General features: G+C 36.3%; 1 protein-coding gene across 1 annotated transcript in view; it reads right to left on the bottom strand.

Annotated features, from left to right (window-relative positions):
- Positions 1-546: 546 nt before the first annotated feature.
- Positions 547-17,984, bottom strand: part of NUP37 (nucleoporin 37) — a 29,150-nt gene continuing 11,712 nt past the window's right edge. The window contains exons 4-9 of the mRNA XM_009822382.2: positions 14,611-14,705; positions 4,358-4,448; positions 2,741-2,922; positions 2,162-2,212; positions 1,671-1,764; positions 547-843 (exon numbers count right to left, since the gene is read on the bottom strand). Coding sequence (XP_009820684.1) covers positions 730-843; positions 1,671-1,764; positions 2,162-2,212; positions 2,741-2,922; positions 4,358-4,448; positions 14,611-14,705 — 627 coding nt within the window. The 3' untranslated portion in view covers positions 547-729. The remainder of the gene's footprint in view (positions 844-1,670; positions 1,765-2,161; positions 2,213-2,740; positions 2,923-4,357; positions 4,449-14,610; positions 14,706-17,984) is intronic.

Raw genomic sequence — 17,984 nt, 5'->3', positions numbered from 1 at the left:
AGGAGTTGTCTCCGTCTTTTACTCTTTCCTCTTTTACTTCATTTCTGGGTCCTGTATGGTACAGGCAAGAAAAATATGCTTCTAGAAAGCAGAATGTCTTTGATTTTTCTCTAAAAGGCTGTAAACAGAAAAAACCCACATGCTGTTTGGCATACTTGAAGTAAATCCCTCTGTCAGCTTAAGAGAAATAATACTTCTTCAAATTATCATTCTGATTATATGATTAGCTTCTTCACTGTTAGTGGTAACTAGTTTATTCAGCAAATACATTCACAGACAACATTTTATGACAGTATATTATTGCATTTCTTTCTTACAAGGTAGTGACGGTTGGGAAAGTTAATACAGAGACAGGTGTTCTTTCTGTAGGTAGACACTTTCAAAGCATTTGAGCTGTGTTAACTGAGTAAGATTGCCAGACTGAGATTGCTGGATACAAAATATCTTAAAAAAACACTTTTAAAAATTCATTTCACACCAAATACCATGTTAAAAAAGTGTACCTTTTATTTTAAGGGAAATAACCAAGTATCAGATGTTTGATAATTGATTTTACAAACGCTCTTTTTATTTGCAAGCTAAAAATCAAACACAAATATTTCATATTTTACTTGTTCCTTTCTTATGTTCTCCAAGTGAATATATACCAGTACAAAGAGTAAATTCCTTCATTTTACTAGGAAAGAGACATTATGCTGTAAAGTTTCATACTGAAGGCAAATGCTTATTTTACATTTCAGTTACCCAGAAGAAAATTTTATGATCTCCTCCAACTGCACATAATGGAAGACTTCTATGCCATGTCAAACCAGATCCTACAGCTGCAGTGCCAGTAAGAATGGGCTTAAAAAAAAAAAAAAAGAGAGAAATATCAATACAACTTACCATACAAATGATTACTATACCACATATACCAAGTTGCATAGACAAATAAACACCATAGATTTAGCACTCCTTAACAAATACAGTTAAAATAAAACAGAAATCCAACTGAAAAATCTGAGTATCTGCTACTTAGTTCCAGTAGCTACTTACTACATTTAAGTAAGATGCAGCAAAATATTCCATGATAAAAAATTGTTTCAACTATTTTCGTTATTATTAACACTATTATTATTTTAAAGGCATACTTTAAAACTTAGAAACCTTTTTTAATGAAATTACTTCCTGTTATTTAAGCATACTCACAACTAGTATGTTTGGAGGTAATATTTTTACTGTAAGCATTTCAAATGTATACTAACTCCAGCAAAACCAAAGTATTTCCTATGCTTTATATTAATTGTCTCTGGATATATTTTCATTAATTATTTAAAATATAATTAATTCAAACCTGTAAAACACACAACCAGCTGTTTTTAACCTCTTTAGAATTAGAAATACTGAAAAATCTATGAAATAACAGGTTAAATGTGTTTTTCTTCCCCTTAGCACGATTAAGGCAGAGCAAAATAAAACACAGAGATCAAGCAGCATTTTAAATAGCAGGTTAAGCGTGGTGTGATTTTTTTTTCCTTAGCATGGATGACACAAACAAAATAAAATAGATAGACCAAGCAGCATTTCTGGATTGTTTGGGCTAGTTTTTAATTGTAGTTTTTAACTGTTTATGAGCCTGATTTGAAGAGAACAGATGCAATTCCAGCCAAAACCTGAACTCAAAAATTTACCTGGGGATGTCCTAAATGATGAACAAGCAGTTGAGTAGTTGTCTTTCCTGGATATCCAGTGGTTGCAAACAGATTTTCATTCACTCGGGACCACCTATGAATAAAATGAACATACTTTTCAGGTATGTTCAGACTGTCAGACTATCAGACTATCAGAAGTGCACACAAAGTGGAGTTCTCTCCCCTGTGGTTAATGGTGTGAAGCTGTCAGATATTCCACTAACACCCGAGAAATAAATTCAGAGAAATGGCTTGTAAATGATTTACCACTCACAGCCCCATATGCATGTTGTTGTAAAACAGAAAAAAAGAAATGGGAATATTACACTAACATGCTAAATGTAGGTCATTTACAAATTTCACAAAGGCGGGGACCAGGTCCCCCTAAAAATTATTTAAGTGAGACACAACCAGGTCCCTAAACTCACAACTGCTTGCATATACGTAGATTTGTATAGACAAAACCCACAGAATAGAGACAACACTTATACCTGAATAATCTGGCTCGATCAAGATGGACAGGTCTCTTATCCTGTGGATAACTAAAACAGACATTCAGGGTAAACAACTACAAACAACTACAGCTCATACTGTAAATACCAAAAGCATGTATCATTTAAACGGTGAAGGGGACACATTGTCTACTCCCTGTGAAGAAGCTGAGGTAAAACCAGATCATTCCTGCAGCTTACATCTCAATTTGGAGTAGGAAAACTGAAGTAGTTATCCAGTTTATTATGATTCAGTAATTATGTATTTATGACTTAGAATGAAATTTTAACAAACACATAAAACTTACAGTGAGAGGTAAACAGTAGTGAGGTGCTGTCTCAAATGGACAAAAATACAATGTTATTTTTAACAGATAAATATGGATAGATAAAGATGAAACAAAGAATACCAGGGAATTATCTGTATTGATTTCATAATTCCTGATGAATGTTCATTTATTTACTGAATAGGTGATATAATACCTAGTGCATTTAAGTGCTATATGAGCAAAGCAGCCACACCTCTTAATGTACTGCTTAAGAAGAGAAAAACAAAACCTATCTCGTGTATAAAAATACCTGGAGCGAGTGATATCCCAGATCAGCCAATCACTTCCAGCAACTGCTCCAATTTTAAGAGTGTTTTTTAAACACCAGTCTGCTGACATCAGTGGCGTTTGTTCACACTCTAGGGAGAGAATGGCCTGCTGTGTAATTAGATCATAGAATCGTATTGTTCCATTCTTCTCCGCTACCATCAGCTGTTAAGAGAAATTAATAGAATGTTGTAAACTTAGCATGTAACGAATTTTAATACCATTTCTACTCTATAGCAAACCTAGCATACTTTCAAGCAAGTATTAATATTAAAATAAGTACAATTTTTCACTTTGTACCAGAAAACATTCTCCTGAACACTCTTCCACCAATAAATAAAAAGCACTTTAATCTATACTACTGTCACATTGTTATACATAATGATTATATGATTTTAGCTATATATATCTTTAGATAGCTATGTATAAAATATTGGTGCTTAGAAGCCTCAGTTCTTAACCACAAATGCACTGTGCTTTTAGAATTGTAAAGCAAAAAGTTATTCTTTTAAAATTAAAAAGTTCCTGTTCTGAGTACAAAGAACTGACTGTCAGACATAGTGCTGTACAAGGAAACAATTAATTGCTTTTCAGCAACCACCAAGTCTGTCAAGTTTTACTAGCTTTTTGAAGGGGTTTTTCTTTTAAAAAAAATAATCCTGTGCCTACTCTTTGATAAGGGTCAAAGAAAAGACAAGCTAATATGTAATATTGCAATATTTGTAGGCTAATCTAGTAATTTTGTTGTGCTAACAAAGTTTCCCAGTAGCAAACAGTAGCGAACACATTCAATTGTGATACCACCTGAATCAACAGTTTTCCTAGTTTTCTTAGTAAGGACTGGATATTGATATTGGTGGAAAGTGTGATGAGAATAGAGATCCTTCCTCCCTATTGCTATGTAAATATTTTGATACCTGATTTGACTGCTTTTCTCTGTTTTAAGTGTGTGTTTTTGTGGTAATCTGAATAACTATTTGTAGCTGCTTAAGGCAGTTATTGATTGGCACAACAGGAATAATAAATCCAAAATTGCAAGGACTAGACCATTAATGAAGCTGAGTATTTTCATCTATATCAGCTGATTAATCCTCCCCAGTACAATAAACAAATAAGTATAAATTCACAGTTTATTGATTTGTTTTGATTTTTCAGCACATACTTCATACATTCCAAGCAAAAACAACAACAAAAAAATACCTTGCTAACTTCAAACAGATACTTTTCAAAACTTGGCATGCTTTGTAGGAGTCTCTTATTGGTGAACTGTGTTACCATGACTAAGAAAAACTTGAACTTTTCTCTGGTAACTGTAAGTTAATATGCAATCAGCAGAATAGTTATCAACAACAATTGATGTATTTCATCAAGAAGGAATATTTCTGATGGTAGGAGTGAGGGATTGAGGGTGAAATGCCGAGAATGGGAATGAGAATTCATTTACAGCGACTTCACGTTAGCAGATCCAACTAATATCCAGTTACAATGTACACTAGCTCCCCAAACTTTAATCTTACTACAGCATCAAAGGTTCAGTTTGGATAAGTCCACCCTCTTGTTATTTTAAAGGTGGTGAGGGTATAGAGCTTGAAAACACAACCTTAAATGCCTCCTCAGGATGCCAGCAAACACTCATTCCAGGAGAACGTAAAACAAAATGGGCCTTCTCATTTCCTTCCAAATCCCAGACCCTAAAGCAAAAAAAAAAAAAAAAAAGCAAAAAGCAAAGTATTAAACTTTCAGTGCCTCAATACATTCACAAAGGAAGTGACCAAATGAAATAGTGTTCATGCTTTATCACTTCAAGAAGAAAACAGACTAATACAACACCTAGAATGCAATTTGCAGATGCTTAATACTTGTACATAGAAGTCAGTAAAAGTGGTCAGTACTGAAGACAATGTATTTTAAACATTGTTGAACTAGGCATTGTTTAAAAGGGCAATGTTCAAATCATTTGACAAGTTTAGTTGTGAAATCTAGATGATACATTCCCACTTTATTCGTAAGTCAACGCTACAGCCTTTGTACTATACCATAAATAACAGCGAGACAATACAAAGCAGGAAGGTCAGTGTTGGTCTAGCTGATACAAGGAACCTAGAGTGAAGGACCAAGCAACTTAAATCATCCACATTACCATGTAAAGGATAAGACCATGCACTAAAGTATTTTGCTTGTCTAATATATGAATTTCCAGACAAGACAAGATTGAGTAATGAAAATATAAGAAACTAAAAATGAAGCTAAGGCAAACAAAAGGATCTACGGCAGAGGTAACACTAGCCCAGAAAAGGTCTTGGCAAGCTTTCAACAAATAAATCCCATGTGCTAGTTTAATCTTTTCCTTTAGAAGCACCTACAGTACATATCAAGCAGTTAAAAAAAAAGATTAAAAAATCAACAATATTTGGTCAATGTGGATTGACAGGGAAGCGCATGCTGAAACACCAGAACTAGGTTAGGTGATGAGTGAGTTTTCTTTGGATGCATTTGATATGAGTGTTAATGAGCCATGAAGCTACTTCATTTATAAAATGCAACAAAACCAAAACTAAGACTATTTTACCTCACAGCCACTGCTCAACTGCCTCTTTTCCTACAGAACCAGTAGTTCATTTGTAGGACAAAGACATCACGGTTGTGAACGTCAGTCTGAACCACAAGGCTGCGTACTATTTATATGCATTTTCACACTGAAACATACACATATATCCTTTCTCCCTGACATGCAAAACCTTAGAAACGGACAATTTTTTAAGTAGTGTTCTGCCCAGTCTTTTGAGTTAGATGAGTGGCTACATACTATTATTGTTTATTCTAGAGGATTTTCGCTGACTTCCTCCAGACTTTTTCAGTTTATATCTCACCAGGGTGCTCAGAGCCTTATATTTAAGAGATTTCAAAAAACTCTTAAATAATACATCATAAGTCTAGACAAAATATATGGGAATAAAGTAAATATATTTAACGAACAATGTTATTTTCTTATGCCAAACCACAACAGATCAAATATTTGTTTTCCCTGTAGAAAACACAGGGTCTCTAATCTTGAAGGATCAGTGTCCTTATTAAAAAAAGTCAAAACAAAAACCTGACAACCGTTTAAAAAGTGAAATATCTACTTGATTAGGTAATTTAGAAACATACAATACTTTCTTCTACTGCCAAAAATTTTGCCTTGTAGATTTGTCCAAGTCAAATCAACACTTTCCATGTGTATTTACTGTGCAGGGAGAAAATTATGATATAACAGAAGATGGTGAATCATTTTGGCCAAAGGAGCGCGCCATCATGTTTCCTTCCCTGAAGTGAGTAAGGTTTTTACGTGGTGAGACAGAAATTTATGCTTTCTACCTCCCTAACTTTGTTATTTATAAAATGCCAAACTTGTATCTCTTACTTTGTAAGAATGGTAAGATTGTTAGTAACAAACAGTGTAGGAGGGGGAAAAAAGGATAAATGCCCCTCGTATTTTCTTCTTTCTGTATGGATACAAAGATGGTATCATTTAGATTTTTTTGGGGAAAAAAAACCCACCACAAACCAGGCAATACAGATCAAAACAGATCCTTGTCTGAATGCATCAAGTCCATGCTGGTATGGAAGTTTACAATTACATGTGTTCAGTTAAGTCTTTTCAATATTTCTTTGTGACTAACCCAAGTAAATAATGTGCAAAGACCAAAAATTTAGCCAAACTGAATTTCAGTTACTCAATTACTCAGTAATCATAACCAAATCAGCTACAGATGCTAAAAAAACCCCCTAGTTTTGTCCACATTCCTATTATGTAAATCAATCCAAAAAGACTGAGCATTTTGTCTCCCATTCAAAGCCCTTGAAACTTTACTAATATTACCATGATTTTATACCAAAGCAAACTAGTGTCTGCTTTTCTCCAAACATCCTTATTTTTTGTAACCCTGCAATGTGTCACCCTCTTACTTCTGCTCCTCCCCCCACCAGCCATTGTTGTATAGACTTGTTATTGGGCTTGTGCTATTTTTTTGATATTTAAAAAAAGCTTCCACAATAAATTTAAAGGAGAAAAGTTTGAAAAACCACAGTTGAAATAAGGGCCAAAGTTTGAATAATGGAAAACCTCAAGAATAATATATAATATGCTCAGTAAATTCTTTTTTAAGAATCTACTTCGTATCAGTAAACATTTTTTAAGTAACTAAGGACTGAGAAATTATATGCTGCAGCACTCACAAAATTTAAACTAACACAAAATACAGATAGATACGAATTCCGTTAAAGAAAATTCTTGAGATATTAATACATTTCTCTTGTCACTCACATCCTATGATTAAACAAACAAATGACAACTGCAGTTATCTCAAACACGAAGATATTCAAACTACATTGGAACAACTAAATATAGTTGACCTACAATAGTATGTCATATGCATGAATATGGATAATGACATGCTGCATATGTGCAGTAATTTTATCACACAATGGACTTTTATTAAAGTTGGCAAAAGTATTCATTAGAAAATCTGAAAACCTGTCTTGTGGCAATGGAGATGATCCTTATTTTATATTCTAACTTTCTGAATAATTCTAACTAGAGAGCAAAACCAAATCCTAACTGAATAAAACCCATCATTTGCAATTGTAAAAGAATAAAACCATATTGCAACCTTCAGGCATTTATCAAATCCCCAGAAGATGGAAGCAAAAAAGGGAATTCTTTCAACATAAGATTTCCAACAATTTTAGTGAGTAGGGTGGGGGCTAGAACAAACCTTGACATCTGATACCATTCCTAACCACAAAGCATGATCAACTATATTTGAACCATTCCTCACAGATTACTATCTGACCCACTCTTAAAAATGCCCCGAATTTTTTTTTTTTAATAATATCTAACTTAAAACCCCCTTGCTGATGTTTCTTTATATCTCCATCAGACATATTCCATGTGTGAGGGAAGTCCTATCACCTCTGAAAAGCCTAGAAGACTATGGAGAAGGGAGAGAGTCCTGTTACAGAGATCACACAACAAAGGTAAAGAAAGAAGTTGTTCCTCACTGAGCACAAGAAGTGAGGAGAAGATCTCAGAAAAGGAAAATGGAAGTGCAGAGATTAGTTAACAGTGTGGAGAATACAACCAACACTGGCCTTGTCTCAGGTCTTCTGCCAACTCCATATGGAGGTGGTTATCAAAGATCTGAGGAGGATACTAGGTAGGACATGAAAGAACAGAAGGCTGAAGTGGAACTGTAGAAATCCCCTCTAGGTGTTCAGAAGAAGAGAAAGGTGTAATATTAAAGATTATTTTGTCAGTAAAACAAAATAAATTACTAGAAATTGAGAATTTAAAATTGGGTAATGCACTCCCAACTAACAGTTCATGGCTGCAGAATCTGTAGCAGAATTAGGCAGCAGAACTCCCTATTCTGCACACTGTGTGAAACAAGCCACAAAAATGGTTGCATGGGGAGAAAGAGGAAATTCATCTGTGCTGCCTAGCACTAGTCACCAGGCACAGCCACCTTAAACTATCTCCTGACTCAGCATACAGGTTCCTAAATTTGTGCCTGAGGAGCATTTCCCTCACTTATTTTAGATCCATGAAATAAAAGCCTTTTCATAGAGTAAATGTCTAAATACTCTTTCAGAAAGTTGATCCATGTTCACAATTTTCTTTTGGTGATCTAGGGAAATGTCAATGTTATTAAAGAATTAGTAATTAGAATCTTTCAGATTTTGGCATTAAAATCCATGTTACCTCTACCTTCTTTTAATACCTACTTGGATATGCAAGCATTGATCTATTTTTTACTGGTAACTGTGGGATGTAATTCTGATTATCCCCTGCAATGTTGGAAGTAGTAGGAGAGGCAGGGAAGTGCACGTGTACTATCTCAAGTGTCTCGACTGACTGTTCTTTGCTAATATGTATTTCAGAACATGCACACTCAGAAATAAGTCCAAGAAATACACACTACTACTACTACTGAAATACTCTGAAAGTTATCTAAAGCATAGCCAGAGACTAAGCAGTATTTTTGCAAAAATGTGAAGCTTCAGTTGTATCCTTTCAACCAGAGAAAAATTAGCTGTTAGAGTTATCAGCTTATTGCTTCCAATGTAGACATAAAAACAAATGCTTCTGTGGGATGACTGTTACCGAGAAACTCAATTACAATTCTGCCAATGAGTTTCTAAAATACAAGGTAACTGCTAAACAAAACTAATGCAATGATTTCTATTTAGAACAATTTATAGGCTAGACTACATTCTAGGACTGTATGACCCTTAACATAAGTCATAATGCATCACACAGGAAATAGCTACCATTTCATCCGCATATTTTGAAGACTTCCTAACTAAAGGCTTATCCATCCACACTTAAGACCGGACTAAAATAACGTCCCAAACATTTGATACAGAAAGTGATTTATTTATTTATTTAGTAAGCTGACTGGATACTGTAACAGGAGACTAGTTAATATTCACATAGTGATTGTGAAGTACAACAGAAGTTGTTGGTTAATACTTCATCGTGGCTGTAAAGTATAACTGAAATTGTGTAGGACTACTTTTGGGGGACATACAGGGATGCATACAAAAAGTGTGCAAAGTCAAAGACTAGACTCTTAAAAATAATCCAAGACTCTCCTTTATTTTAATCAGTTATAATGTATAACTAGTTTGATGATTGTAATCAGCATACCTCAAAAAGGATAAATATTTTGCTTTGACATTTCTTACATGAAGAGACACTGGGGAATTCTATCACAACAAGCAGATGAAGATAGAACAACATGAAATAAGATACCTTTTTTAAAAATTTTGGCAAAAACCCATAATTTCGTGTACTAGGAATGGGAAGATAGAAATAAAATATAATTTTATAGGCAGGAATAAGTGAGAACAGCAACTTTTCAATATAGACAAAGACTGAAATATTTATTGAATTAACAAGGTAAGACTCAAGTACAACAAGCGCTGGCAACACATTAAAGAATACAAGACAAAAAAAACCAAACAAGAGTTACCACTGGCTTTCCTTCATATTGCCTAGAGAAAGACCTACACAAAATAACTAAGACATAAGAGTACCATGTAAACAAATACACTACAGATTAAAAAAACCTAAAAACAGACGAAACACTAAAAGAAATTTTGATATTCTAGTTAATTTAGTTTCCAGTGATATCAAACCTTTCCCCTGAATCTCTGTCCAGGGAGCAAAACTAACCTTCTGAGGGACTGGCATTTGTGGTATGCGCAACAGAGAAGGCTGAACTTGACAGTGACTGATAAATAAATTCACAAAGTCCTTCTCTATGAAGCAACATGAGCCATGGCGTAAGTAACTGAACAGAACTCAGAAAGGATTCAAAGGGCAAGTACATTCACAGATAAAGTGGAAGATAAGTCAACTGTACATTCTTTTCTCTTACACACACAAAAAGAGGAAGATGATGTAGTTTAAGGAATAATAAAAAAAAGAGAGAGGGACGGAGAGAGAGGGATGGATGAGTCCTTTTCAGCTTTTTAAAATACAAGCCAATCCAGCACTTGATGACCATAAGAAACTGCCATGCTGCCATTATTAAGGGCCTGACACTGTCAGTGATCTTTCAGTTCAATATGAGGATGGAGTATGAGGTGGTTATCAATCAGATTGAATTAACCTTTTAACAGCCAGAGGTTAACTTTTAGCATGCAAATGAGAATAGTGGGTTTTACAAGGACGATATTTTGCATGAAATACTGCAAGATAGTGTCAGAAACTACCACCAGCAGAGGAGTGACTATTAAGCTCGTGCTGTTTTCTAAACATTTCCTATGTTCTTTTTGCAGAGGCTTTATTAAGTATCAGAACAAAATGATTTGTACATCTGAACCCCTGCAGCCTCCTGTATTGTGTTTCCAGATCATAACAAAAAAGCCAGCAATAATTTATTTTTGTCTTAAGAGTGGTGCACAGGGAGTTGTACACACAGTTCTCATTAGCAAAGTGGGATGCACGTGTTCCTACACACAATCACACAATCATTACGGTTGGAAGAGACCTGTAAGATCATCAAGTCCAACCATCAACCCAACACCACCATGCCCATTAAACCATGTCCCACAATGCCTCGTCCACACGTTCCTTGAACACCTCCAGTGAGGGTGACTCCACCACCTCCCTGGGCAGCCTGTTCCAGTGTCTCACCACTCTCTCAGTAAAGAAATTTTTCCTAATATTGAGTCTGAACCTCCCCTGGTGCAACTTGAGGCCATTTCCTCTTGTCCTGTCGCTAGTCGCTTGGGAGAAGAGACCAACACCCACCTCTCTGCAACCCCCTTTCAGGTAGTTGTAGAGAGCGATGAGGTCTCCCCTCAGCCTCCTCTTCTCCAGGCTAAACAACGCCAGTTCCCTCAGCTGCTCCTCATAAGACTTGTGCTCCAGACCCCTCACCAGCTTCCTTGCTCTTCCCTGGGCATGCTCCAGCACCTCAATGTCTTTCTTGTAGTGAAGGGCCCAAAACTGAACACAGTATTCGAGGTGCGGCCTCACCAGCGCTGAGTACAGGCGCACGATCACTTCCCTACTCCTGCTGACCACACTGTTTCTGATACAGGCCAGGATGTCGTTGGCCTTCTTGGCCACACTGCCGGCTCATATTCAGCTGGCTGTCAGTCAACACCCCCAGGTCCTTTTCTGCAGGGCAGCTTTCCAACCACTCGTCCCCAAGCCTGTAGCGTTGCGTGGGGTTGTTGTGACCCAAGTGCAGGACCCGGCACTTGGCCTTGTTGAACCTCATACAATTGGCCTTGGCCCATCAATCCAGCCTGTCCAGATCCCTCTGCAGAGCCTTCCTACCCTCAAAGAGGTGTTAAATGCTTTATAATTTTAAGGAATTAAATGAAATATTCCTTAAAGCTATCATAAAAGATTGTTTCTTATACATTAAACATGCTCTTACGATACCAAGAAATGGACAAGCAAATTACTTTAATTACACATAAATGTTATATAGAATTTTGAAACTGACATATGAAAGGTAGATCATGAAGAAAAACCAACTAGATTTGAAGGAAAACAGTTAGATTAAATCCAAGAGGTAATTTACGTTTCTCTTCTGTTATGACCAAGTTTGACTTTCAGCAGAAATGTATAAATACCCTAAATTTGATTTTTTTAATGCATACACAAGATATTTACTTTTATTTATTTTTACTTCAATTGTACTCAACATGTTAACACATATGACTTATAAATAAAATGGATTCAAATTTTTGTTTAATATAACAATAGTTATTTTAGCTATTTCCTCTGACAGTCCTTTACCATTTTCTTTAAATTTTGCAATCAAACTTTAAAAATAACTTTATTTTCTATTTTTTAAGAAAGAGTAAACCAATTATGAAATGTGTATAAAAGTGAAATATTGGAAACTATTCTGTGAGTTCCTCAATATTAGTTTATTATATATTATAGTATAAAATAAGCAAAATTTGAGAACTACAATATCCTGCCAAAGATATAAATTAACCATGTGCTTGTAAACAGCTTCATCCATCTTGTAACATAGCCATCCTTGGGACAAAATGAAGGAAGTAATATATGATATTTAGGACCCAGGATTTGAATTTTTCAATCAACTTTGCAGATGTAATTTTAGCTACAGAAATTTTGATCTTTATATTAAATACAGTTGGGAGTAACTACAACATAGTGGGTTTTAAGAGTCTTCCAAAGATGTCTTCTTTCAGAAAAGCAATTCTTCTTAAGTTTATATTAGTGTTGAGATTCTCAGTGCTGAGAAACATCAGATGATTAACGCATACAGCATATTAACATACCAACACCTCTTTACTTGTTTATGAATGCACACAACGCTTTTATTCACAACTACGTAACATAGATGGCTACTGCAATTATTTTTATGCAAGAGTATTTTTATTTCAGTTCTGCTTCACAGCTGGGAAAAAGTCTTGTATTGTGAGATCAACAAGGCCAACAAAGTCTATGTGCAAGAATTCCTGAATGACATAGCAGCAATTTAAAAGTAAGAACATTGAATGTATCACCACAGCCTCTTCAACCAGTATCTGACTTACACTGTCTGTCTTCCAACCAAAATGACTGAACCCAGCTCTGAGATATCACTGTTGCAGCAGCTTGTGGCAAGATTGTTTAGTGCATGAAAACTGAAAATTTGGGTTCCTTAGAGATGTCTGCTGAACTTACTACTGAGTGAAAACCAGGGAAGATCTAAACATGTTTGTATATATTCTGTATATACTGAGACATTGTATTAAAACATTATTAAGATTTAAAAGTGAAACTCTAACAGAACAATACCTAAATACTCAAAACTTCATGTTCTTGTACTAATTGTTCTAGAACTTTATTCCAAAGGTATTAACAGATGATCTATCCTGAGAACAATTTCAGGATAGAAACTCAGTACAGACAGAAGAATTATTCCACTTCTTACATTACTGCTGAAGAATTACACAGTAAGTAAGGAATGATTTTGGTAAGTCCCAGGGAATGCATTTTCCATTAGTTTTGAAAGTGTAACCTTTAAATTCAATAAAAAAAGTCTTCATGCTCCACATGCATGAATGGAAAAAATAAGAACTCAAGTAGCCAAAAAAAATCCTACTTATTTCCCATGGCTTTTAACCAAAGACTTTATGGTTTACTGCATAAAATGTCTTTTAGAGTTACTAAGTTGAAATCTTGATAGTATACATTAATTATATAATTTTTATTTCCTTTTAATTTAGTATCAATTAGACTACTGGTTTTCAAACAGTTCTTTTTCATTCCAGGAACACTGAGCATTTCATAAAATAAACAAAAAAGCGCCACACATTCAAACAGCTCTTTGTTGAATAAGCTCAATATTAGTTTGGATTTAATGAAGAAGTCAAGGATAGGAAATAAATCAGAACAAGCTACAAATAAGTCATACTTTTCTACAATGCATTCCTAATGATTTTGTAGGGAATATGGACAGCGTGTCTATGGAAAATCTGCCTACTGGTCAAAGTAGTATTTCTGAGTTCCCTAGGAGTGTTAAAATCACAGGCCTTTTAGCTTTTCAATTTATGCAGGACAGAATAGCTCAACTAAAGCTACTAAACTCTGATTTATAGCAGATGATCTACCCTTTACAAAATCTCATACACAGATTCATGTGCACTACTAGAAAAGGGGGATGGGGGACCTTTTGACAAGGAAAAACTCCGCTACTACAAAACCTTAACCAGCATTTGTCAAAATATTTGTTTCCCTTTTACTTCCAGTTACAAATAACTAAATACATGGGTTTGAAGCAGCTATAATCACGGTATTATGAGCTGCCAGTACTACTGCATTTATAAGGTACAGTCCTTAGGCTATGTAATCCCACCTCCTAGTAATGCTAATAAATTTGGGTAAGCGAACAAGTTCACATGCATATACTGGTTTTAAACTTGACTCATCTGATGACAGAATAGATAGAGAGGGTCTGTACAGTTCACTGCTGAGCTGTACGTGTCTTCTTTCTCCTATTCTCATGCCTTTTATTCCTGTCCCAGCAGGGGGAATTATAGTGTATGTAATTCCAGCACAGAACAGTTTTATTCACGTTATACCTAGATAGTTCAAAATGTTGCTTTGAAAAAAAACAACCCACAAGTCACAACAAAAAGCCAGTCCACAACCTAGTTAACTAGACTAGTCCACTTGTTGTCTTGTTAGCAGACTAGTCTTGTTAGTGGGCTACGAAGGGACACTAAAAATAAATAAATAAATGCTTATTTAAGCACGCATATGAAGCAAACCTGCACAGAAAAAGCCAAACACTACTATTTCAATAATGTTTTGAATAAAATGCATACCTGCAGGTGTGATCATCACTTACACTTGCAACTTCTTGACCTTCTTTGGGAGAAAACACCAGATCATTAATGTAATCTGAGTGGCCATCAAATGCCTGTCAACCAGAAAAAAGAAATACTTTTACCTTAGAGCTGACTGTTCCATCAGTCCACAATGTATTTAATAGACCCACTAAAGGAAAGATGTATGAGTGTTAAGATAAAGCTATCACTTTACATGGAAGGTAAAAAAAGTATTTATCAGTAACTGGAGTTCTTTAAAATATCTAATTCATGTATAGATTCATACTGTAGGTGAAAAGACCCCCCACTATTCCTTGTAGTTACCACAGAGGTCAGCTTGATGCTTTTGCTTGACAGAGACCAGTGAATGGCATCAGAACTTTTTATCCTCCTTTCAACCACTGAATTTTGAAGGTAGACAATAATCTCAGAAAGAAAGAGGAGAATAAGCAGGAAGTGAATGTATGCATGATCTACATATCTTAAAGAACTCTGATTACTGGTAAGTAACTCTTATCTCTGAATAGTAGTTTTTACTAGAGGTTCCTGCAAGCAGCAAGAGTTTTTTCCTGAAGGAGCAATAAACCAGCCACTTGTCCATTATACGCCCTTTCCCAAGCAGTCAGCACACAAGTTACCTAAGAGGGTATGTCCACTAAAGATGGCAGACTAAAAGGCTACCTTTAGAAAAAAACAGTGAAAAAACTCTCAGTGAAAGAAGGTGAAACAGAAGACAATGCATGCTGAAGACTTTAAGAAAACCAAAAATGAGGAACAACAGTACAAGCAAAACCAAGCAAGTCATACAACACCTTAGCAATTAAGCACAATTCCTATTAAGCATCTGAGAAGAGCAGACACAGTGTTTTGTGGGCTCTGCTTTATATGCTGTTGTGCTGAAGAGGAAAGAAAATGGGGTATAGTGCACATTCTTCTTTTACTGTGAGTTAATAGATCATCCATTCTCAAATAATAGGATATGAGCACTCATGGTGTGAATGTACATGTGAACTATCACTCAAAGGCAAACATTTACAGTTCTATCAGGAAGCATGAAGTCATTTCAAAGGGAAACTAGCGTAGTCGGTAGGATCCTAAATAGGGATTTGCGACAAATTGGCGTAGTCGGCAGGATAGCAAGTGATATCACTCATTACTTACAAAAGCATGGAATTAGTTCAAGCCCCAAATTCTCAGAAGAATGGGCTCATGATAATTGGCATGATTGGAAGACTGTGGAGGAACAGCTAGAATTGGCTAGGGGCCATGCAAAAGATGGAAAAGAAAAGGAATTATTTGCAAAATGCTAGGTACCTGCCCAGAAGCTGCTTGACAGTTTAGAAAGAATAGCGATAAGAGAGAGCAGGATCTAGAAGAAATAGAAGGCAGAAAGGCAGCTGAATTAATGCTGTCCTTGAGAAATGAGCAGCTGCAAAAACAGTTACAGGAAGAAAAGGAGAAAAGACAAAAATTGGAGGAAAAGGTTGAAATGATGCTTATGCAAACCCCTCATACCCCTGACATTGTGCACATTAGAAAATTAATAGTATACCCTGAGGAGTGGGACGGAAACATATGGGGTGACCCCGATAACAACGAATCAAAGAAAAATGATTCTTTACCCCCTCCAGATCTCCCCGAATATGAGGCCAGGCCCATCATAAAAACAGAAGAAACCACTGGACCTTGGGGTGGAGCAGGAGATCGTACCCAAAAACCAATCCCATTCGATCCAATTCAGATGGCTAATTTATAAGAGCGCTACGGTCATAAGCCAGGTGAAACTGAAACTGAGTATTTGTGGTGAGTATGTCTAACTGGAGGAGATAGAATTTTACTAAACAGCGATAAAGCCAATGGATTTTGGGGTCCTGGTGTCTTTCTAAATGCTGGCCCTGAACCCCCAGAAGATCCCCATTTGATAACAAGCAGAGTAGCATACTGGGCTGATGGAATAGATATATTAGAGAGAGGAGAGCCTCTGTCAATACCTATTAAATCCTTGAACGAGGTCTCCACAGCTATTACAAAAGCTGCCTGTATCCAGGTCATGCATGAGCGCGTCCCTCTTAATGTTCCCATCTCAGCAACGGTGGATCATAACATGCTAAACCATTAATTAAAGGAGCTCCTCCTATACTCAAGCCATACCTCATTGCAAAATGAGATGAAATTAGAAAGGATACAGACTTCAGTGCCCTAGTAGCCACAAGGGATGTTGCTGGTGACCGAGAAGAAGAATTGGTATGCCGAGATCTCCCTACCTGGACAACATTAATGCCTGACATCATAAATCATGGGCGAGAAACGGGATGGAACAATCTATCTGGTGAAACCAAAAACATAGGTTATCATGTTAGCCAAATTAAGTGACCCCAAGATAGCTCCCAGGGACCAGAATCCATCGATCACCAACCCAGGGCTCAAAGGTGGGAAGAACTATATAATCAAGCACTGTCGTAGGCATTCCAAGAGCTGTAATTCAGAGACAACCTGCCAGTCTTATCTAGAGTCTAATTCATGCATTTCAGAGACAGCAAGAAAGTGATTGGAGAGGAAACACCTCAAACATTCAGAAACCACCTCCAAGAAGGAGTGATGACCCTTTTCCTCTCCAAAACTCGAACTCAAAAAACAAGTAATGCCCAGACGACAATTGGGTCTGTCCGTCTGGCAAGTAGAATCCTATCAATGGATTGACAATAATGGCCCCTATATCTTAATTCCAGTCGGTCCTCGACAACAATTAACAAAATTCCTAATAGATACAGGAGCACAAATTTCAATATTAACACAACAAGATGCTGAGAAGCTGGGCATACGACTCGGACGGCAAAGAGCTAAAATTACTGGCATAAACAGAGCAAGTGTTATATGCCAAACTGCGAAAGTTAATTTATGGCTCCTGGGTGAGAAGGACATGTCATGTACTCGCTTTGCAATTAAGGATCATAATGAAAATATTTTGGGCTTTGATGTCTTGAACGGTCCTACCTGGTGCCTGCCGAACAGCAGTGTGTGGTCATTTGGTTCAAACATTAACCCTAACCCTGCTAAAAATCGGGAGGCTACCGTGCGTGTAGTCCGCGCAACCCCTGCACCCTCTGATTCAAAGATTACTAATGTACCGCAGTATCCAATTTCTGCTGTGGCACAAACTGAAACTTTTGAAGTAATAGCAAACTTGGAGAAGTGACACATTATTTCCAGAACCCACTCCCCATATAATTTACCAGTCTGGCCAGTCCGAAAACCGTATGGGAGATAGCATTTAACAATTGATTATCAGCGCTTAAATGCCAACACAGCTCTGCTAAACGGCTGCAGTACCCAATACCGCAACTTTAACAGCCACAGTACAAGCAGCCACA

This window comes from Gavia stellata, chromosome 4, assembly GCF_030936135.1.
Source record: "Gavia stellata isolate bGavSte3 chromosome 4, bGavSte3.hap2, whole genome shotgun sequence".
Taxonomy (NCBI): domain Eukaryota; kingdom Metazoa; phylum Chordata; class Aves; order Gaviiformes; family Gaviidae; genus Gavia; species Gavia stellata.
Note: the sequence above shows the minus strand (reverse complement) of the source record. Positions and strands in the feature narration are given on the sequence as shown.